The following is a 23,372-nucleotide window of genomic DNA, read 5'->3' as shown; positions in this document are numbered from 1 at the left end:
ATTGCTTTATACTTCTATAAATATGGGACTGCATTGCAATGCCTTATTCCTATCCTAGAAGCCTGAAAAGGTTCCTTAGCATCAGGGGAACAGATCCCAGGAGTTCAGCAGAACTCCTCAAAAAACCCCAGTGTAAACTAAATTTACTTATTTGTAAGAATACAAGCCATGATAGCTGTAAAGCTGCCTAAACAGCTGAAGTCTAACTAACAATGCTGTTACAGATTTAATGTTATTCCTTCCTAGCCAAGTCCTCGACAAATTTCCCAGGATATGACAATTCTACTGCTCTTCCTAACAAAAAACAGTCAAAGCTCCAACACCCTAAATTCAGATAAAGAGAAAATTCTTAATGTACAGGCCACATAAGTCTACATAGTTTAACCATGTGGCACAAATAGCAGCAGACTTCCCCCTTGTCAGGCCAGGAACTATTCCAACCTTAAAAAGGGAGACAGAGGTGTTACAAGGCACCTTCCAGGCACAGAAGTTTGTTCCAGGGACCACGTTTAACTGGTGCTGTGACAGAAGCTGCATGGCCATGGTCAAACATGAGTCCCAACTGTTGCCTTCCATGGTTCATGTCATTAATTGCCCTCTCTTCACAAAGCTGGGAAATGGGCCACTTCTTGGAGTCTGCAATGCCTGGCTTCTTTTCAATCTCCAGCACAGGCTTCTGGTGTGCCCCAGAAAATTCACATCATCTAGGGGCTGGTGGGAAAATCACAGGTTAAGCTTTTCCACCTCGAAGCAGCATTCTTGGGATAAACCAAGGAAAGAAAGAAAGTGCTCTACAACTCCAGTGATAAAAAGGTCCTTCTAAACCTAAGAGCATCAATACTGCTGTCCTTTGGCACTTTAACATGTCTGATTTGATGCCACACATTATTTTTGTTATGAAACTAGACTAAACCAAAATCAATACGGTGTTTATTAAATGGACAAAACATAGGGTAGCCCACAGGTCTCAAAAAGCAAATGTAAATTGGAAACACTGTCCAGCTCAGTATTTCTAGTAGGGTTCTGCAACATATAGAATAAAGCTGAATATCTATCTTCAGGGTCAAATTAAAAAAAAAATCACAAACATCACACTTTTTCAAGACCAGAAATGACAAAATCAAGTGATAAATAATGAAGTGGAGGATGACAGATGGAGAGACCTAGATCACTTGGCAAGCTGAGTGCAAACAAGATAAAGAAAAGATAATGTATGAACAAGATAAAGTACAAACAAATACTTCAGAAAATAATGCAGCTATTCTTCCTGGAAAGAAAACTATTCCTGGAAGTATCTCTCCTGAGAGATTTTGAGGGTCCCTGTGATAGTATCTAGCATGACCCAATTGTGATACTGTGATGAAAGGCTTCCTCAGAAAGGGAAGACCAAGAACTGAAATATTCTTCACTGACACATCAGAATTATGTCCACAACACAGAAATAGTATAGCTGAGCTGAAGAAGGAGGACCAAAATGTTAATTTGGGGGTGGAAATCTCTGTGTTGAATTTGAACTTTCTGGAGCTCATTTCATTTTTGCTTATCAATGACAGAGTTAAGGATGCTTCTAGAGCAAGTGACTTGTGCCATTAGTAAATATTCAGTTTTAAGGAAGGTACAAAAATTATTTCATTATAGTGATGATAGTTAACTCTTTAACTCTTTCCTTTCACACCCTTTCTATTTTCCAAAGGCTGCTTATCTTGTCTTTTCCACCTCAGATGTGCTCACCCTTACCCAAGCTCCTCCTTCCTCACTTAGATTTTGGGGACACGTCCCAGTCCCCCTAACCAGAGGTGCAAGTGCTGCCTGTGGGGGATATTTCATGTGTGCCCCGAAGAGTTTCAGCTCCAAAACCCTCCTGTGGGCAGGATGCTCTTGTGCACTGCTGGGCTGAAGGGCAAGGTGACAGCTCCCACATGGCAGCTGACAGACTCAGTCCTTCTGTTTGGCTCAGCACTTCATCTCTCATCTTTAGAAGGAGAAACTTGTTTGTTCAAGTCTACTAAGGAAATATTTACTGAAGATTTTCAGAAATATGTTTTACATTGAAATACATGAAGCATCTAAGCACTGACACTAATCTGGGCAGCCCCTGAACACTGCAAGGTTAGAAAGCATTTTACCTCCCTATCTTACAGCACTGTGTTGGGCTTGTTTTGCTTCAGATGTTTTACTGGTTAAGCTTGCCTGGGAAATGCTATCAGTGCTTGAGGAAAAATAAAAGAAAACACACACATTAGCTGGAGATCAAGTACATTCTTCCAAAGGAAAAACAAAGCAAAACTCCGAGTGTTTTGCAGTGTGACCCTCATAATAATGTTTGCATTAGGCCGGCTGTCTTATTAATATTCATTTATGTTTGCATAAAGTATTTTGCACAAAACCCCCACACATCAGGCAAAAAAATCCCATGTGTTGTTATGTATTGCAGACACACACTGACAGAATGGTTCTAACTCCAAGCTAGTGATGGTCTCTGCTGATTTCCTCAGACAGAAACATTTTTTGAAGTTGATCTGTAATTTTTAAGTTTTGCTCTGTTTAGTTAGGAAAGAGACAAGAGCCCCTTGGGAGCAACCTTCCTCAAGACTAGAAGTCTGTCTAAAAGCTATGGCTAAAAAGGAAAAGGTAAAGGTTTGGTCAGGTCTCAGTCAATATGCAGGAGTATAACATCAGAGATATGCAAGGAGAATTAAGAGTTTTTCCTAACTTACTCAGCAAGCAGAGTATGTTCTTGTTGGTCCATAATAATAATGAAAAGCCATGACCTCTGTCTTATATCTTCACCTAAAGGCAGGATTTCACCTCCCAGACTACAAAATACGCTGAGTGCAAATAAAAAGCCCTGCCTAGACAGTGGAAGGAACTCCAGTCTCTTCGGGGCAGGGCTGGCCATGCACAAGCACACATTTTCACATTTTTAGGAAGCCAGACAGCTGGCAGCACGCCGAGAGGCTTCGGGAAGAGCCCACAGTCCGTCCCTCTATTTACCTCAGGTAATCTCTGCGGCAGAGAATGAGATTTGCTTTTGTGTAAAGAGTTGATCCAACCTCTCCAAGACGACAGTCGCAGCAGGCACACTTTAGGCAGTCTTCATGCCAATACTTATCCAGGGCCTTCAGCAGGTACCGGTCCTTGATCTTTCGGTTGCAGCCGGCGCAGCCCTTCTGCTTCCCCTTGGGCTGTACGGAGAGCATCGGCACGCCTGCAAGGCAAACACAGCGCTTCCTTCAGAGCACAGTCCGGGGGCAAACACTGCTGCTGCCATCTCAAGGAGCTCACAGTCAGAGAAAGCTCACATTACATGGAGCTGACAGTCAAAGGAATCCTAACTTCATTTGCTGTCGCAGGCTAACAGCGAGTTGACACTTGCAGCCCTTTTTGCTAAGGGCAGGACTGACCCAACGCACCAGACTCTTCCTAACCAACATCTTGCAGCAGAATAAACTGGCTGAAATTTCAACATTTATTTTTTTCCCCTCATTACCTGTACCCTTGTGTTGTTAATTACCTGCCACAGGCAATTAAAAAGAGCAGAAGGGCCATCACGGTATGTACCCTCCTGGTTCAGCGTCTGAGTCGAGTTTGATGGGAGAGGAGAGGAAAAGATCTAAAAAAGATGTGGTATGCCACTGTTTTTCCTGTCTTGTGAATCCTGTGGGTGACAGAGGCCTGACTGAAAGCCAGAGCAGGCCAGGGGCTGCTCCAAAATAAATCTGATTCATCAGCCCTTGAGAAATGCTGAGAATAACCCCACCAGTGCTCTTCTGCCACTAATGAAGCCACATTCCTTAAGCAAAGCAGAGCTTTCCTCCTCCTCTTGTATCACTGGAGAAGGCAGCACAAAGCCAGGAGTTTCAACCCACCTGGAAACCCCTGTTGGGACTGCAAAGGAGGCATGAGATAGCTGGGTATGAGGTGGTGACAGCACACTCAGCTCAGGAGGCTGGGGGGGACTTGCTGTGGTCACCTTCCCCTCAGTGCTGTGTCCAGCTTTTTCCTTTTCTCCAAGCAGCCAGTGCCTGCCATGGTGAGCACTGTGATGCCTGTCACCCTTCTCAGTTTAAGAGCCAGGCAGGAAAGGACTTTACGGAATCAATAAGCAAGGTGGAAAAATAAACAAGAATTGTACTGTGGGTGAGGGACAGGACAGGAAGTGATGAATGAAGAAATTAGCTCACTGAGATGCCAGAATTCCAATTGCTCTAGAGCCTTGATTCAATTTGTTATGATTTTTATTTTTACCGGTGTCGGTCACTAAAAATGACAATGCTGGGCCTGTAACAAGCACACTTGGGGCTTAACCAATGCGGAGATGATGAGAAGGGACACTGTGGCACAGCAGCAGGTGTCACTGGTTATATACTCTTACACAAAGTTAATCCACCCTTTCTGCAGGAAGCGCTGGATGTCCCAGAAAGCAACAGCTTGATAATAGAATTATTAACAGTCCCTTAACCAGAGAGGACCCAGCCAGTGCCACTGCAGTAAGTGACATTTGCTGCCCTCCTTAAAAGCCAGGGTGACCTGAGAGTGGCTAATGGTCAGCACATGTAAACCCACCACTCCCACAGTAATAATTGCTTTGTCAGAGCCCGAGCAGATGACAATAGCACTTAAGACACCTCTACACAAACACTGAGGTATTGATCCATCTGTAATCAAAGTGGTCTCAGCAGCACAGAGACAGGCCAAGTAACATCAAAAACCCTTAAAGAACCCTCCTGCCCTCTGCTGCAGCACACTCAAAACCCAAGTCTCTACAAGCAAACTTTTGACACCATTGACAAACCTGCAATAATTAAGTGAAAACCTGTATCTGTATTAGACTGCCACATATGCAACCTGTAACGCTCCCGAGAGAAATTCCACAAAGCCACAGAGAAACACACACAGATTTGGAAAGAGGGACAAGACAGGGAAGCATCAGAAGTGGATTATGCTGCAGCTCAGACTGCAGAAGTCTCATGTGCCTGGGGAGAGCTTCTTATGAGAATGAGGGAAGCAGCCCTGCGGTTCTAGACACACCTCTGTTTGTTTGTTTGGGTTTTTTAAATCCAAAATACATTTCAATAGCAAAAAGAAGCTTCCATTTTCAAGTAATTTCCATGCTCTTCCCGACTCCACTCCAGGAAAACTGCACATTGTGAGAAGAGTCTGCCTTGTTGTGAGGCAGAGAAGGGTGAGCACGTGAATTTGCATTTGCAAGCTGTGTAAGATCAGTACCAGTGATGAAAGAAAATAGTTTGCACCTATGAAAACTAGGACCTAGATGTGAGAATTATGTTTTTAGATAGGAGCCCCAGACACCAGCAAGTCATTATTCACCCCTCAAACAGGCTCTCTAAATGCGTACCCTTAGAGGCAGAGGAGGATTTCTCACAAGAAGGGGGGTCATCATACAATCCTTTTGCAAGGTTTGTGTAGGTAACAGGAGGATCCTGCATCTGCAAAGACACAGATTCCACATAACCAGCACACCTTAAACTCAAGAGAGCTGCTGCATGGATGGGGTTAGAGATCAGCTCTGTGGTTCAGAAACACAAGATCCTCAGCCAGATGGGACATCCCAAGGTCTCACTTTTGAAAGCAGTGCCCTTTCAGGGGTACAGCTGCCCTCACCCAGAGAGAGGGTGCCAATGCAGCAGCATCATCAAGCACAAGGGCAGTTGTGCAGGGATGAAACCCTGGCTGGACCATTAGGAGAGCATGGTTTGATCATTTAGGGCAGTTTAGGAGGGTCTCCCGTGGCAAGCAGGCCTGGATGGCTGAGGGCTGACTGCAGGGGCAGTTCTTGTTCCATCTGTGGCCCCCGCTCTCCGCAGCCATCTGAGCTCCTCGCTATTGCAAGAGCACCACTGTCTTATGAGAGGCTTCTGGAAGTAAGGGGAATGTAACACTTTGATTTGCTTCTAATAACTAGCAAAGGAACAGATATAGATATATTTTTAAGCAGTACCTTAAGCAAGGAAAAAAGCTATGTATTTGGTCAGCGTTCAGCAGGGGGCTTTCTAATGAAAAAAGGTACCATTTCAGAGATCATATGATGTTCAAAGCTGCTATTCCCACTCAGATAATAACGAGCAAGGTCAGCCTCTGCTGGTCAGGTTCAGTGTTTTGAAATTACATTTTGGGCTGTGAGGTTTCCCTCCGACATCCCAGCCAACCGGTCTGCACGGAGCACACAAGCCACTACAGAAAGTTGCAGCTGCAATTAGCTGGTGAGTTGACACAGCAGGCAAGGCGTGAAACAAAATTTCAAAAACTGCCAAACTTGATCAGCAAGGGTTCCTCGAACACTTGCCATGTCATTTCCAAGCAACAAGAGAGCAGCATCTCAGAAGCTTAACCCTTTTCACAGTCAGAGGCTTGCACAGAGAGGACACAATCAACACCAAACCCTGCTTTCTTCCTCCTGCCTCCCCCTTTCAGCAGACCTGAAGCAGCCTGGGCTCTGTAGGCAGAAACCACCTGGAGAACTGCTCTTTCTTTTTGATAATTTCCCCACTGCAAGACTGAGATGCTGCTTCATTTCTCTATGTCCTTTTCCCCCCAGTACTTGACTAAACATGCCAAGATATCCAGTTCAATTTGATAAGGGGCATGTAGTGTCTAACTGGGGCTGTCAAGAAACAAAGGGGTTACCTTTGACAAATTCCACACGTGCTCTGTGGACGAGGATAAGAAAATGAGAAAGAGTGTTGCAGAACTAGAAAAATTAACAGCTGGATGCTCACATATTTAAATATGTGATCACAAGGGAACACTGATTATTGCCAGATTCTGAAAGTACCATCAAGTTGCTCTCTTCTCTCCTGTTGCTAGACATCCAGTGCTCTCTTTTCTTAGAAACAGTAGATGAATCCTTTCTATTTCTGGCTACCTACACTCCCGTCTTTGCCCTTTACAGCTTAATAGACTTGCTGCTGGTAAATACAAAACTAAACCCGCTCTGAGTGCTCAGAGCTCCAATACACATTAAAAAATTATAGACACCACCTCTGGACTTACTGAAATTTATGTCTGTGTCTAAAGAGGCTGTTATTGTAGTGAGTAATCCAAACTTTACCACTATTCACAGCCGGACAAACAAGCTTTAATCAGCCTGTATCTGCTCAGTCGGAGTCTTTCTGTAAAATGATTCAGCTGGCTTTATAACACAAGTGTCCACTAAGTACACCTCTAAATTTTTCTAAGCCATTTTACTGATATTTCTATTCACATGGCAATCAGCTGCAGTTCCTCTAAGGGCACTGTTCATAAAGCCTCCTTTCCAAGAGAGCCTGGGAACTTTTCATAAATGGCAGACCTTTTAAATAACAGTTATCTGCACTGGTCCTACGGCGCACGGCTCCACAGTGCTCTGGTCTGCAGCAGAGCTAGAGGTCCCCTCTGAAAGCAGGGAAGTTCACCACCTAATTTCTCTAATGCAACTCTAAAGGTTAATTGGTCTGAAAGAGTAATGGGGGACTGCTAGCTAATGATATATGCCTCAAGGCTTTGCAGCTTGCCTGTATTTTATACAGTCGAGTCCAGAGCATAAAACACAGGTGATATCACCAGGACTTTTCAGACCCCCTCCGCTCCAACTTGCCCCCCTGGGCTACACCCACATGTGTGGGGAGAAGGCAGCAGGAGCTGGAGGCAGCTCTGTTCCACCTGCATTGCACGCCTTGTTAGAGGGGGCTCGGAGAAGTGCGCGGCTGCACTGCTCATTACCTCTGCGGAGAACTAAAAACAACCCTAATGAGGAGAGCCGGAGCCGGCAGTACGGGCTGGGAGGAGGGACGTCCTCCCACTCTCCCCGAGGAATCCGGCCAAAATCTTCAATTTGCCATTTATGACAGCTAATTAGTTATTCTATTCAAAAATCTTTGCTTTAAATAAAAGAACTAATTATACACAAAGGTCAGTCCCCCACCTCCTGTGAAGCACACATAATTGGCTTATTTCCCCAACATTGTGTGTATGTTTTACACAATGCTTTCAGGCAGATGGCTTTAACTCTTTCCCTCGACAAGTTTTTTGGTGTTGGCTTTTTTGTTGTTGCTAGGCTTTTGTTTGTTTGTTTGTGTTTGTTTGGGTTTTCTCGTTGTTGCTGTTATTTTGTTTTGCTTTTTTTACAACCCCAAAACTTTTCCTCAGAGTACGTACTTTAAGAGTAAAAGCTTGTTCAACAACAAAGCAAATAACTATGCACACACACACAATACTTCTACTCTCCAAAAGCTTTGTGACAATCACTCCCTGTAGTACAGCACCTTGCACAACACAGTACTGGAATTGTTTTTATTCTCCAGCACAAATTCTTCCTTGAGCAGTGCCTTCAGACACTGCTACCACATTTCTGAACCTTTTTCTGCCAAACACCACAGTTATTGCAGGTTTACATTACACTTTAAAAAAAAATTATTTATAATATTTTTAAGTTTTTTTGGTTTTTTTAAAAAATTTATAAAAGTGTTTATTATAAGGATGCAGCATTCCAGTGCTAAAAGCAATTCTGGTTTAACAACCAGGGGTTTAGCAGTGGGGCAACTGAGCCTAAGTTTCAGAGTTCCACTTGAGGGAAAAAAATGTTTATTTCTAGCATCAACACCCTTTAAATGAACTGACCTCCTTTTGCCTGCTAACAAAACCCCCAGCACTTGGCTGCAAGATGAAAAAGTAACTGAAGAGTGGGAGTAATCTTATTAACTCCTGTCTCATCACAATAAATAGGCTGCAGTCCTATGTCTTTTATCAGAGGATCTGATATCATTTAAAAGCATTAGAGCCCTGCATCACCCATTTAAGTAAATGCAGACAGTCATTGCCAAAAAGATGCAGTGAATTTCATTCCCCTAAAAAGAAACTCACGTTGTGTTCCCAGTATTGTATTACTCACCTTCTATGAATATTGCACCCTGTGAAACAAGTCAGACCTTGCACTCCCACTGAATGGAGAGTGCGCTGTCTCGGGCATCTTCACCAAGAATTTCATCAGAAGAATTACAGCCACCAAGGTGAAACTCATCGTGTCATCTGTATATCCAATTAAAACGTCACATTTGGAACACCAAGTACCTGCAACTAAATGCTTATGAGTAAGCCTCAGACCATTCATCAAAATTATTCAATGAGAAACCACAATCTTTTTTCATTGCCAGTTTCATGCTGCAATATGCAGCTGGTGATTTTTACTGTGGCTTCAGCAATTCATTTGGGGTATTCTTTCATCTGAATCATTACTGAACAAATTTCCCAAGCATGGCAAAAGCAGTTGGAGAGGGCAGTTAGTGGGAGAAACAACATTTTGATCGCCACTTCTATTTTGTCTATTCTAAGTCCTCTGCCCAATAACACAGCAACTTTTTTTTTTGTCCATACACTTCATGACAAGCTGTAGAGAAATACTTTTTAGGGTTTAGTGTCTCCTGGCAGTTTCAGCTCCCTAAAAGTGACCCAAAGCTTCATGAGTGGCTTAAAACCCCCTTCAATCTCACATGTAGGGACCCTGTTTTCAAGCCATTTGCTCAGATAGACCAACACATCCAAAGTAATTATTTGGCATCATTTGAATCTGTACCAACATAGGTCCTGATTCAGGACATGGTTTAGGGTTAGAATCCAGACTTTCATTTTCCCCACAAGTTTTGAGTCTTCCAGTACCTGCTTTTAGCCTCTCAGTTACAGAGTTTCTACTACCAGAGGCAAACCTGTAGCTATAAAGAAACACATGGCAGCAGGACTAAACACAAACCATAATAATTGTTGCTGCAAGACAGTTTCTATGAATCATTTCAGGAAGCAATGTTTTCCCTGTGCTCATAAAATGTGTTTGTTTGAGCTTTAATTTTTTGTAATTGGCACATGTCCAAAGTTTATTCTTAGCACATCCAGTGTTTCAGTAAAATCCATTTTTACTGTTTGAAGCCCTGGAAGCAGTACAAAGACATGCAGATTTCTTCTACTTTCAACCTAATCCGAGAACATTCTGATCAAGTTTTCTCCATTAGTCACAATTTAGCATACTGCAGTCTGGCAAAGGTCCTGATTTCAGGTGGCCAGCTCCCTTCTTCAGTGTCTGTAGTAGAAAAAAGTCTGGCAATGGACTGACTACCCTCAAACCACCTTTCCAGCAGTACAAGAATAAGAAAAAAAACTATTATTAGGGATGACTGGCCTGAAATCCCATATTCCTCAATATTCCATCAATTTGCAGGTGACCATAGAAAAGACACCAACCTCAAAAGTTGTCATTTAGTGGGTTTGGGTGTCAGAGCAAAGTAGGGGAAGAAGAGTCTCTGAGTCAAATGGTCGCAAAGGTAAGAACTCATCCTTCACTTTTCAGCTCTTGTGAGAATAACCCATGTACCAAAATTAAATACAAGGCAGGGTTTGTTTCCCTTCCCTTTTTCAACAGGCAAGAAAATCAAATGGAAAAACCTTCTATCAAGTTAAATATCCCAAAGAGTGTTCAAGAAGTAAAAACTCCTGTTATTTCATGCTGATGTGTGATGCTACCCAATGCTGACCTCCCAGGTAAAATGGCCTGTTTACATGAGACATGAGCAAAGCAGTGCTGAGGTTTAGCAGTGAAACATTAACATCTCCCTGACAGATCTGGCATGCTATACATGTGAATATTTTAAGGAGAATAGAACTATATCATTGCACAATCACCATCATCTTTTCTTCTGCCTCTTTGCAGACACACACAATGTCAACCCAAGCTTTCGGCAACCTTAATAGAATTTCAGTGCCCACTGCCAAATGGCCATTTGATGTTCTGCTCTGTGTACACTGATGAAGCAATCTGTCACAGCCCTTAATGCAGGCAATGATGACTATCCAATCTAAAGCTTTCACAGGCTTATAGAAATTTCTCAAGACTTTTGGAGCCTACAATAATTTGCGCAATACCACAAAAGAATTTGGAATCCTGGTGTGCTCTGTATTTAATGAGATATGAATATACTCCTTTAAATGTTTCTAGAAGAAATCCTACTCAGGCCAAAAGCACATTTTATACCATCAATCACCAGAAAGTTGCACTGACAACTCTGAAATAGAAAATACTATTGTGATTGCAAGTTACTGTAGTATGAATATGACAGCCCCTCCCGCCCTGTCCAAACTTACTGCCAAGGCAAGCACTGATGTTCATGCCCTGCACAAGATTACTGTAATAAATATACTATGACTAAAATTTATTTGCATATAAGAGGCAAGGAGAGATTTGCCTATGGGGAATGCAGAGGGAATCTATCTACTTAATGCAAACTGTGCAAGAGATACAATTGCCGGTGACTGACCTTCCAGAAGTCGTGAAATACACTTCCCCAGTGATTTAGAAAGATGCAGTTACCCACCAAACCTATCCTCTTCTCCCTTTCCTAGCAAAACCAGAGCAACCCATCTGCTGTTAAAAGTTGAAAGGAGAAGGGCAAGCTATTTCCTTGTCTTCTTGTTGAAAGGAAAAAACACAACAGTCAGTCCTTTCCAGGACCATTTGCATGCTGAGCTGTCAGACCATGCACTTTCCATTAAAGAGATAGCATCCCTTTTCATAAGTCCATTTGGGATCCATTTTAGTGTTATCTAAAAATCAAATCTACATGGTAATCCTTTTAATGTACTCTTGACTTTTAAAAACAGCTTTATGTTCCTTCAGGAAATGTTTTAAGCCATTACTCAGTAATTACTACTCACCCATGAAAACACTGATCTTTTACAATATATAATCAGTTTGCTGACTTAAAAAATAAAGCAGACTGGAATTTTGCCTCATGAAAGTAGCAAAGGAAAACCAAGGTTAAGAGAGCATCCCATCTCTTCCCCCCCAATTATATCTAAGTGGTGTGTTTTTCCTGTTGTATGAGAGAGGCTGAGGTGCTCACAGTTTCAAGTGCCTGTGTGTAGAGACTCTCAGCCTCAGTCTGTGAGCAGTGGTGAGCATTGGTGAGCACTGCACAAGTTAACCAATAAATAAATGCTGATTTAGGAAGTGGAGCTTGGATCACTGTAGATATAAATAATACCTGACCTTCTGCAAGCCCTGAAGTTTTGAGTGATGCTACACAACCTTCCAAAAGGCTGTGGAATTTGTGGAGCTGCTTTGATAAGCTTCAGGTGCATAAGAACAAGTCTCAGAAGAGGTGTCAAAAATGGTTCACATCTAGTGCAGCTTTACTGGATTTATCCACAGCTGCACTCAACATAAGAACGCTCAGTCAGACTCAGGGGCTTGAAACTATCTTGAAAGTCCAACTACCATCTCCTGCAGCATTTGCCTTGCTCCTTTCCAAACTCCTTGTCACACCCAGAGGTGGCTGGGAGGCAGAGGAGAGTTTGAGTGAAACGGAGACCCAGAACTCCCTTGTCCTTTGCAGCAGAAGCCAGAGAGAGGAGCAGAGGGCATTTTGCTCAGGTATAGCTGCTGTCTGAGAAGGACCAGACAAAAGCTCATGACCTGTATGGTGCAGTCACTCAGCTACAGGAGGACCATGGATAATCTGGCCTTGCAAGCAGTTTGACAAAGACCAAGATGTTTAAACAAAGTGTAGCCCACCAACAACCAATCCTTCCTCTCCCAGTGCTGACCCCAGAGAGCACAAAGCTCTTCATGATGGCTCTGCCAAAGCAGTCTAATATTTCACGACTAGATAAAGGGCAGGGTGATGTTTGTCAGAAAGAATTTGCTGTACCTTGCAAAGAATATAAAACAAAGTTGTTCTCTTAATGCCATGAAGAGAGAGAAGGCAGAGAAAGCAGTGGCTGAATACTTCATTACCTCTGTTCTTCTGTTTACTGAAGTCTAACTTAAGCCTTACTGAGCCACAGTTTGCTTCCACAATCAGATTTTACTCTACCTCATTTTGCTACTGCAATTAGGACAGAGAAAGTCCCACCCCTGGACATTTCCCCTTTCATTCCCAGGAAAAGGTATGCAGCCCCCAGTGCAAGGCTGATCATTAAACATTTGTTATAGCTTCAGTTGGCTAGTAACTATATGCCTCAAATTAATTTTTATTATTCACTTCTGATTAAGTCAGGGCTCACAAGCCACAGCTGGCCATTAATGCTACCCTTCTTTACAAGAAAATATGCTGATAAGAATGAAAAGTGGTTTCTTGGCTGTTGTATACTCCTTCTATAATGAGTTCCTTTGAGGTGACGTATAGAGGCAGGATTTGAGCATTATTACCCTGGACAACAGCAAAGACACAAGTAGAATTGCAAGACTTTTTTCCTTTTGTTCCTCTTTTTTTCTTTTTTTAAATTTATTTTCATGTCCAAGCAAGGCTTTGAAAACCCTGCTGCAATTCATATATTCCAGAATAAAGTGAGCACTATGGGTTTGGGGCAAGTTAGCATGACATTTAGTTTGCATTAAAGCATCCTAGAAGTCATCTGAAGTATATCATAACAGAGCATATTCTACTCTATTAAGCATTCAGGAGCATCACAGTATTCAGAATATGGATGAGAAGCTGGAATTGCACAAGACATTCCTCCTCTTACGACTGACCACTGAGTTGAATTCAAGCTGATCCTGAGGGAGCCATTTTCATTAACCTACTGTAGCTCTCTAATCCTATTCCTTGAATTTCAGACCACCACCACTAAAAGAATTTATGACCTGCTGCCTGCACTTTGGATGGTGCTCACACTTCACTATTTTCCTCAATGCATCCTGCTCCTCTGGATCATTACCACTGCTTCATGCAGCAACCCATCCCCTTAAAGTGGAAGCCTGCTCTTCAATTCAGATCTTCATGCTCCATTTAATTCTCACCAACATACGTGAAGATGGCGATGGTTACACTTGGCCAGAAACAATGAAAAAAACATAATAATCATATGACCCAACCCAATGTGCAGAACTGAAAGCCTCCTGAAATGTACCTCCTGAAGTCTGGCCTGGATATGTAGCTACTAATGCTGTGCCTGAAACCTCAGACTAAAAAGAAATTCTAAACCACTAACCTTCAGCTCCAAAAAATGCCACATTTCCGGGCCAAAAAAACTTACTGAGCAGCTTTTCCTCCTCTCCGTTTCCGTGGGAGTGTCCGCCGCGTGATTTGCTCAGTTTTTGCCCACCTCATCATGAGACTCCTGACTGCTGAAAAGAACTCCTTCACTGAACTAATGAAATAAGGAGTCTTAAGTGCCCTGCAATCCTTTTTAGAAAAGGCTGTATCTCCAGATGAGTCTCAATTTCACAGCATCAGGGAACCGTGTGCCAACGCGCTGAACCGGAACGCCAGGGCTAGCAGGAGTTGCAGACAACAATGCTAACATCAGGGTTATTTTAGATTAGAGCACTTCCAAATCAATTTTGGATTTAAACTTTTAAATGCACTCTCCAGAAGGAATCTGCACTGACTGAGTATTTCCAAGGCTAATTTTCTAAGCTTGAATGAAACTCATTCTTATCTGAGAAAAAGATGCAACTAACCTTTGCCACAAAGGCTGGGTCACAGCTAGAAAATGAGGCAGACAACAGCCCTAGAAAGGAATAAACTGCCTAACTACACATCCTTAAAACTGCTAACAAAAACAACAAGAAAAGCCATACTGATTCTGTTGGGACTGATTTTAACTGAGGCCAGAAGCTGACAGGGTATTTGGAATCCAGGGCACTTCTCCTGCTGCTGAGGTACCCCATCTCCCACAAGCAGTCCCATTCTAGCAGGGGTGTGGGAATGCTCTGGGATATCCAGGAGAGCAGGGCTGCACTCCAGGAATGGGCATCATGCTACAGTGGGATAAAGGAAGAGCTGAACATCCACAGCCCAATGGCAGTTTTTTTTCCAGACTGAAACTCCTGCTGAATTAAGACAGATCCTCAGCACTCCACAGAAAAGAAAGTGGTTGTGATGAGAGCAGAGAATTTGTAAGACAGATGGGAGAGTTAAGGTTAAAGTTCAGACCAGAAGCAATTAAGACGGGTAAGAGTGCTCTGCAACTTGACACAGGTTTGCTTTGTATTCAGAACTTTTCACTAGCATTAAGCATCTTAACTTGTGTATAGAGAGATTATAATTAAAACCTGACAAGCTTAAATTAGCCATTTAGAAAAGGTTCTCCAGAAAGCTTTTAAAGTAGACTAAACATATCTATTAAAATGGAAGAAAGGGGAAAAAAAATCAGAGCCATTTTCAGTTACAATAGTTTTCCCTACCTAGATATTTCAAGAGATTAGACAAATTTGAAATCAAAGTTCTGCAACTGTCCAAAGCCACTTAACAGGGGGGAGAGAGAGGAAGTGTGGCAATTAGAAAAATCTTTAAAACCCCCTCTATTTAATAGCCACAATCCTCTGGATGAACATAAGCACCCCAGAAACCCCATTTAAAAAGTTAAAAAAAAAAAAAAAAAAAGGCGAGAGAGAGAGAGGGGGAAAAAAAGAAAAGAGATCCTTATTTCCCTTTGGGATTTTGAGCACTTCAGGGAGTGCTCTATTATGGTTCCCCAGGGATGGGGGAATTATGTCAATCTGCCACAAGGTGGGCAGTTAGTGAGGGAGGCAGCCTGGGAACTGGCTTTCACCAGGCCATTCCAATTAAAGCATAGGGAGCATTTTCACCTCACACTGGCTATTTAGATTAATTCCTAGTGTTTCAATGCTATACAAATTTTGTATGAGTTCAATAAAAAGACTGTAAAGCAAATTTGCTCTGTATCAAAGAAAGGAACATATCCACCAGTGCCAAATGACACCAGGTAATTTATTCCCCCTCGAAAGAAAAAAGCTACATATACATTGATATTTGAAGAAAAAGTTCACAGACTATAAGTATCTAATTAACCACGTTTGTGAAAATAAAAGTCATTAAGGGAAGGGTGCTGCAAAGTCCACCTTATTACTTCCAAATCATACATTCTTTCTTACCTGCCTTGCTTGTTCATAAAACAGATGCAGCCCTGGAGAAATATGGCTGGACATCTAGCTGAGACACAAGACCCAAGGTTTGCTTTCCCAGCACACACATCCAACCCTGCCATGCTGCCCAGGACAAACAAGCAAGCAATTCCAGCTGGCTCTCAGCACACCTTTCAGCAAGGAAACACGTCCAAACATTTGCTTATGAACCTAAAGAGGTTCCTACACTAACCTGTTAACTTAAGCACAACCCTACATTATTCCTAGCTCTGATTGCTCCCAAAGCCACATCAGCTTCTCTCAGCCTTCGTTTTTAAAGCTCTGGAGCAGATGTTTTACATGCATGAAGTGCATGACATGGGTATTTGGATAGGCCACAGGGTGCCCTTGTCACAACCTCAGAAGTTCCACAATCGCAGCATCCTGCTTCTGGGTGAGAGAGGAAGGTGGATAGGTAGTGGAGGAACAGAAGACAGCACAAATGTGATACAAAATACAGTGCAGACACAAGTAATGTAGTTCTTCAAAGTAAGGAGAGAGCCAGAGCCTGTCCCTAAGAAAAATAATCAAGCTGCAGCAGCAATGATCACTCTAAACCCATGTCGTTTATCTGCAGCCTACATTCACTGCCTCCACATGCAAACTGTAATCCTTTTCTCCAATCTACCTCAACTCTACTGCACTCCATGCAGCACCTCTTTTCAGAGGAGTCTCTAAATTATCTAAGTGCAGGAAAAAAGAATGTTACTTTAAAGCAAGCCATGATCTGCCACAGCAAAGCGTGAGATGAGTAATTTGTTACTTCAAGTGCTAGGAGGTCTTTTATTTTTTTCCTGAGTGCTAACAGTATTTGAAGTGGTAATGTGCATACAGAAATCTCAATTTACTTTGCTTCATCTTCATAGCCCACCAGTGTACTTATTCCTAATTCACAGTGAACCAAAAATCTGATAAGGAAAAACAACACCTGCTCCAGACCTAATACCTAATGGAAGTGTGTGAATGAGGATTTCCAAGGCTCGAGATCCATCTGGGTCTTTAACTGAACTGCTTACAAACAGGAATGGGGTGAAAAATAATAGGTATATGCATTTCAGGCACCCTAAACTCCAAGTAAAAATATCTATCCCAGTTTCGCTTATCTGTAGCAGCAATTTCACAGCAACTGCCGGGTGTGCAATTGCCACTCTGCTTTCAGAAAATTAAACAGCAGAAGACTTCTCCAGAGACTTCTCACTTCTTATGTGGGTTCAGCCTTATTTTCACTTCATTCCCAAACCTAGGGCAGCTGAAATCCATCTCCACTCCCAAGCAGGTCCATCAGGCACACCAGAGGAGGGCAGATCCCTCCTCCCACCGCTGTGGCAGGACCATCGCTGTACCCTCCACTGCCTGTCCCACTGTGCCTCTGTCTGCCCCTGATGACAGCTGCCACAGGTATTTTCCCCTGGAAGTTCCTGGCAGGAATTCCTCTCTCAAGTGAGAGCCTCTGCTCCTCTCTGAGAAGAGTCTGGCTCAGCTGTCTCAAAATTCTCCACTGGTGACATCTCCCTGTTGTTTTCTCCTCTATCTCCCAATTCCCTCAGCCCCTCTGTGTGGGTACCACCAATAAGATGGCTCTGAAATGAACTTGCTAAGGACTCTCTAGTCTGTCTGTAGGACTGCTGGCCAGCTTTGATGGACATGTATCTTGTGCTCAAAAGGCTACACCTGATGTCTGGGAAGCAAAAACTTGTCACTGTTCTATGACACTACCAATGACATGGATCAGGTACACCAAAACATTTACCTTTGTTTTAATGAGCTCCATGACAAACTGCTTCTACAGCCTGAGCAACCAGAAAGCTTCATTTTTAAAAAAACCCTATGATTCCAGCACTGACACTGCATGCTTTCTGTCTAGAGACTCCTATATTACAACCATAGAACTGGAGGGGGAAACGTGTCCATCGCCAGAGAGAAGTAAAGCCAACAGGCAGCACGATTTAAACAGCCAAGAAAACCAGGGGAAACCTTTCCAATGCATGGGAGCTCTGAGACATCCTCAATCTATGCAAAACAGGCACCACTTCCATGCCTGAGATCTGCCCATCCCTCTCTCCAGGACCAGCCCTCAGCAATAACAACAGTTCATTGCTGCTGCGAAGGTCAAGGGCTCCGCCAGCCCTCCGGAGATTTGAGCTACTGGTTCCACAGAGTCTGCCAGTATCAAACCTGACACTTAGATTAGCAGTTACACCCCAGACATATCTAATTTCCCATTTCTTCAGTTTCTAGTGTCAAAATACACTTGCAGTACAATATGCAAACCTCCACTGGCAGTATCTTTTCTCTCTCTTCAGTTGTGGTGGCAGTAATGCCTATTTCTTCAGGAAATAGTTGTACTTTTATGTTAATGTGCTATCATACTCATAAAGCCCTGAGATCATGTTTTTGTTATACAGCATCAAAAATGGTAAAGCTGCATTCCACAGTTACCATCACATTATCAGTAGACATAAAAATATTTTGGAAGTTAGCATGTAAGACAGATGCTCTGCATTATAAACACTAGAGAATGATCAGTCTTTGATATGCAGTTCATGCATGGCTTCATTACAGCTCCATTTGGTGGCTTTCCTTGAGCCAATCCACTGCAGCACTACATAGCATTCTGGTAAGATTTTTAATAGCACAGGGATCTGCATGTTCCTCTCCTCAGAGGCCAGTGAAGAGTTAAACCATGGCATCACTTCTTCCCATTCTGCATGACAAGATTGGAGCAAACCTATGTCCTTGCCCCCTCCACAGCCTTAATACATTAAAACTATTACTCACTTTTACTCATCATGAACAGGGTTTGCCTCATTTTTATCCTAAACTGTGAAATGGCAATTTCTGCCAGCACTTCTGCAATCCAGGTCCACCCTCACCCACCCACAAAAGGCTCCTGCCATGTCACACAAGAGCCATCATCCCTTTGTTTGGGGATGCCAACATCTTAAAAGCCTTCCAAGTAGAAGAGGCAACCTGAGTAATTTCATGCCCAGCTGCAAGGAATTTTTAACAGGGAAGGAGACAAAATGAAGCTTAAAGGGCAGGTATTAAATCTCATCAGTCCACTGTGTGCCAAGGCTATTAAGAAAGTTTGGAATCACAACAGAGCTCTGCTTCAAAACCTACAGACCCGGTTCTCCAAGGCTACCTATTTAAGTAGGTTGCAGACACGTGCTTGTGTCATTCAAGATGCTTTTACACTTTTACATAGGCCCAAAGCTGCAGGAGCAGCGTGCACACAAAAGCTGTTCTTGCACAGCACGCGGTGGCAGAGAACAGCTTGTCCTCGATGGCTCCACTGGGGCAAACGGGCACCAGATTTGTTCCATTAACTGCATTTCTTACATGGCTGCACTGGTTCCTTTCCCTCTCCCTCTGTCTGTCAAAGGACAAGCCATCTCTGAACTCTGGGACTTTTTTATAAAACTGCCATTGGCGATTTTTGAGTTCCATTAATTCGGGACAGTTCTGCAGACAAAGTCCACGTTTGGATGCAGTGCACCTTGTAAAGTGACGAGAGAAGAAAAAGAAGCCACAGCAATGCAGAGGCTCAGGCCACAGAAATGGCAAGAGGATATCAAATGTTGCTTTAAGTGCTGAAATATTTGTGCTTTGAAAGAAAAATGCCTTCAGGAATCCCAGCAGGAGTCACCTCTATATAAAGACTTCACTTATAAAGGGACATTTATTATTCTCAATTAATGGCATTCTGATAGACACGTTTACATTTCTATGTGTCAGATTCAGCAGAATACAAAATGACTGAAGGCCTCGTATTTTGTTCTGAAAACGGCCATAAAAGGATCTAAAGGTGAGAGAGAAAAAAGAAAAAGAACGAAAAATCCACATTTTCTAGAAGACATATGATGTCCTTTGGTTCCTTACAGTTCTGAAGCCTGGTTAGTACAGCAAGGCTTTTGAAATACAGATTTAAACCTGCAAACAGCAAAGCTAAATGCCACTACAGCTCCTCATGAAATTAGGGGACGACCACACTGAGAGGCAGTAATAGATCTTGATCACATCCTCCCATGGATTATTAGAGAAACCTAATGTGGCAGAACACTGCATAGTAGGTTTCTGGAAAAAATTAATAGCTAGAAGTCTCAAAAAAATTCCCACTTTGCCAGCAAAATGTGTATAATGTTACTGGATTTCAAACATCCAAAATAAAAGGAGATGGAGAATGAACACCTTCATCTTGTAAGAAAAAATAACTTGTCTTGGGGAAAATCTGGAAACAAGATTTCACTTCAGTGACATGTTGTAACTGATGCACCAATAAATTCTTCCCACATACACATACCCCGCTACAGGCTGCTGGTGTCACAGCACACACATGGCCAGGACTGACACACAAACGTTTGTCACTCGTGAGCCTCCCTAGGGCTGAGGAGAAAAAGACAACATTTACTCAACCACGAGAAGGTAAGGATCACATTTTTAAAAACGCTAAAACAGTACAAATAAAAGTGCAGATACTTAAGGCCCAAAGCCATTGCACTGCCCAACTCCCCAAGGCAACAGGTCGTCTGTGTGACGTGTGAGCACACGTACATCAACCATCAAATCCCTTTCCAGTCACCTCCAAATCATGTATGTATCTAGAAGAACAATTTTACTCATGTTCACTCTCCTTTCTCTGCTGGAAAGAGCTGCAGACTGTTTGCTTTACCAAAAACTGGAACACTGATTGGTTTTGTTGTTGGGTGGGTTTCTTGTGAGCATTCTTTGATATTTTCATGTTGTTGTATTTAAAATTAAGAATATCCCACAGAAAATTAAATCTTCCCATCAAGTTACAGAGGACTTCAAATAAAACTGCCTAACCACCAATTCAACGATATAAATCTACGTGTTGTGGGTATTCCCACCCAACGGCCTGTAAATAAATAATTCAGTACTCAAGTAATAGCAGCTAAATTTAAAAAGCACCCACAAAACCTACTAGCATTAACTGGAGCTTTCAATGCCCAGATTTGGTTTCTTGGGCAGGGTGGGAAATGCAATTTACTACTGGGGGAAGTACAAGTGTTGAAAACTAATTCAGCAATGCCTCCACGTATGGAAGCTGTCCCTCCGCCCAGGGGATTTGTGGGCTCTGCCACCACATCTGGACTCACAGGACAAGCCCATCCTAAAAACCCTGGGGAAGAGCTGGGATGCCAGCAGCTCCCAGTTTGGACTAAGCACTAGGAACCAGAAAAATCTCAGATTATAACTGCAGTTCTGCCACTAATTTTACATGTGAAAACCTCTGCATTGGTGCCTTCGCTGGCGATGTGGAACCAGCAATGCCAATTATTTCCAAAAGATTTCAAGTGGTCTCCAGCACTGTGAAAAAAAGCACCAAGTTGCTTTCTAAGTGTAAATGTGCTGCCAGCTGCAAAAGATTTAACATAACAGGCTACACTTACCTTATTCTAAGATCCTTTATCAAAGGCCAGGTAGATTAAAGAGATTAAACTTTCTGGAGTATTTTAAAACTTCCATAAAGCCCCCACATGAGTTTACAACTTTTTTTTTTTTTTTCTGAAAAAAACCCTTTGTATACTGTGAGGTGCTCTGGCAAATACAACATGGATGTATCTTACCAGCAAAAAGGCAGTTTTCCCTCCTTCTGAATGATGGAAAGTCAATTTGCATCATAATTAAACCAAGGCTCTGTAACGTTACTTTTAGTTAAAACAGTAAACTACTATAATAAAAGTGTACCTGGGGAATATTTAGAGAAGGCACTAATGATTTCTTCCCCAGTGGTTAATAAATTCACTTCCAGATCAATTTGTTCATGATAGAAACTTGAGAGCATAAACAGTTACACAAGCACATTAGAGTGTGTCTTTCTCAGTATAAATGATTTATTACAATGATTAGCAGCACATAAACAATTTAAAATACAACTCTAATTAGCTTTTTGGAAGAAAAGGAGAAAAACCTTCCTGACTCCTTCTACACATTATGTTTTACTTTTCTAAGTGTGTACTTTTTAATTAAATCCAAATGTCACAATAAATTTAAAGTGTTTTATTACCATCCTGGCTAACTAAGCCATTCATGCAAACACCCATTATATTAAACCAGATGCAGGACTGAAAGTGGTTGAGGAGAGAGGAGAAAGAAAGGGGGAGAAGGCAATTACTTCTATATTTGACAAGAGATTTGTACAAATGTTTAAAGACAAGAGGATCTTTGGCAAGGTTTCTCTGTTTTATCCAGGGAGGCTGGCCAGCTAATTGCTCTTTAATACCTGTTTCCAAGTTTGAAAGCGTCGCACCGGGTTAAGCTTTCCCCATCCGAAGCGTCAGGAGAGGACAGGAGAAAGGCAGCACAACCAGTCTGCATGGACCTCACACAATTCACCACAAACAGCCACCGCAAACCGCGCCTGCACCTGTAGATACACACACCCACTTCTACGCCTGGGCAGAGCAGAGCGTAAAGACATGGCCTTCCTAAAAGCTTTGAGACCTTTCCCATGAGGTGGCTGACAACCAGCCCTTGCTGTTCATGATGACCATCACTCGTCTGTGGGATGAAGGGCCACCTCCCCTCGGCAGTGTCCAGAGGGGAGCTGGATGTGGCCGGTCATCCCAGACAGCTGTCCCACAGCCCGGGCTGGTGCCAGCAGCTCAGTGAGGGACAGCAGCACCAGAGGGCATTTCCCTCTTAGCTACGGGGAAAAGGGGAGGGAAAGGCTTCAGGTTATAGGAGCTGGAGGGCTGTGAGGGAGGGAAGGAGGGAGGCAAAGGGAAACCCAGCCCTAGAACCCCCCAGCCCATGAAGCCTCAGGGCCACTCCACAGCACTCTGTTTTACTGCTTCCTCAGCAGCCTGGTCTAAACAGGACAGATTTAGCATGGTTCAACAAAAGCTACCCATTAAAGAAAGCAGCTGTGATTATTAAAATAGGTTAGAGAAAATGGGCACGGTGCAGATAAAGCTTTTGACCTCGGCGTGCAGCTCTCTCAAGAACATTTTAGCATAATTTATCTAAATTAAAAACCAAACACCAAATTCCAAAAGATCGTTTAAAAAATGCGATTAAAAAAGCAGGTCAAGGGTTGGAAATTAGTAATTACTACTACAATTAACCAAAATCAGACAGAGACACATGAATTGTGCACATTACTGCGGTTCACGTCAGAAAGGCAAATGTGAGCGGAGCGCAGAAGAAAAAGCCATGAGTTGCAGAACCACTCGTATAATTAACCTCTGCCACAGCACAGGACCTGCTCTTGTAAGTTTGCGTCATTTGTTTCTAGAGAGAAGTGCTGCCAGCTCCTACACCCAGCTGTCACACCACGCTCCTCACCAGCAACCCAATCCCTTGGAAACCAATATTTTGATTTTCTTCCAGTCCAAGATCTTAGTGCATCTTCACCCTATTAGCAGTGCATTTGCCCTTCACCTCCTATTGTAACAGTTCTGACGAAGATGAGAAAGGCCAGCATCTGAACGTC

General features: G+C 42.8%; 1 protein-coding gene across 2 annotated transcripts in view; it reads right to left on the bottom strand.

The window, feature by feature from the left end:
- Positions 1–23,372, bottom strand: part of LMO1 (LIM domain only 1) — a 58,938-nt gene that overhangs the window by 12,794 nt on the left and 22,772 nt on the right. For both annotated transcript variants that reach the window (XM_041481172.1, XM_041481171.1), the window contains exon 2: positions 2,995–3,208. In XM_041481172.1, coding sequence (XP_041337106.1) covers positions 2,995–3,200 — 206 coding nt within the window. In that variant the 5' untranslated portion in view covers positions 3,201–3,208. The remainder of the gene's footprint in view (positions 1–2,994; positions 3,209–23,372) is intronic.

The sequence above is a fragment of the Pyrgilauda ruficollis genome, unplaced genomic scaffold (assembly GCF_017590135.1).
Source record: "Pyrgilauda ruficollis isolate IOZ18807 unplaced genomic scaffold, ASM1759013v1 scaffold55, whole genome shotgun sequence".
In the NCBI taxonomy this organism is placed as follows: Eukaryota; Metazoa; Chordata; class Aves; order Passeriformes; family Passeridae; genus Pyrgilauda; species Pyrgilauda ruficollis.
The sequence above is the reverse complement of the archived record's forward strand: the minus strand, read 5'-3'. Positions and strand labels throughout refer to the sequence as shown.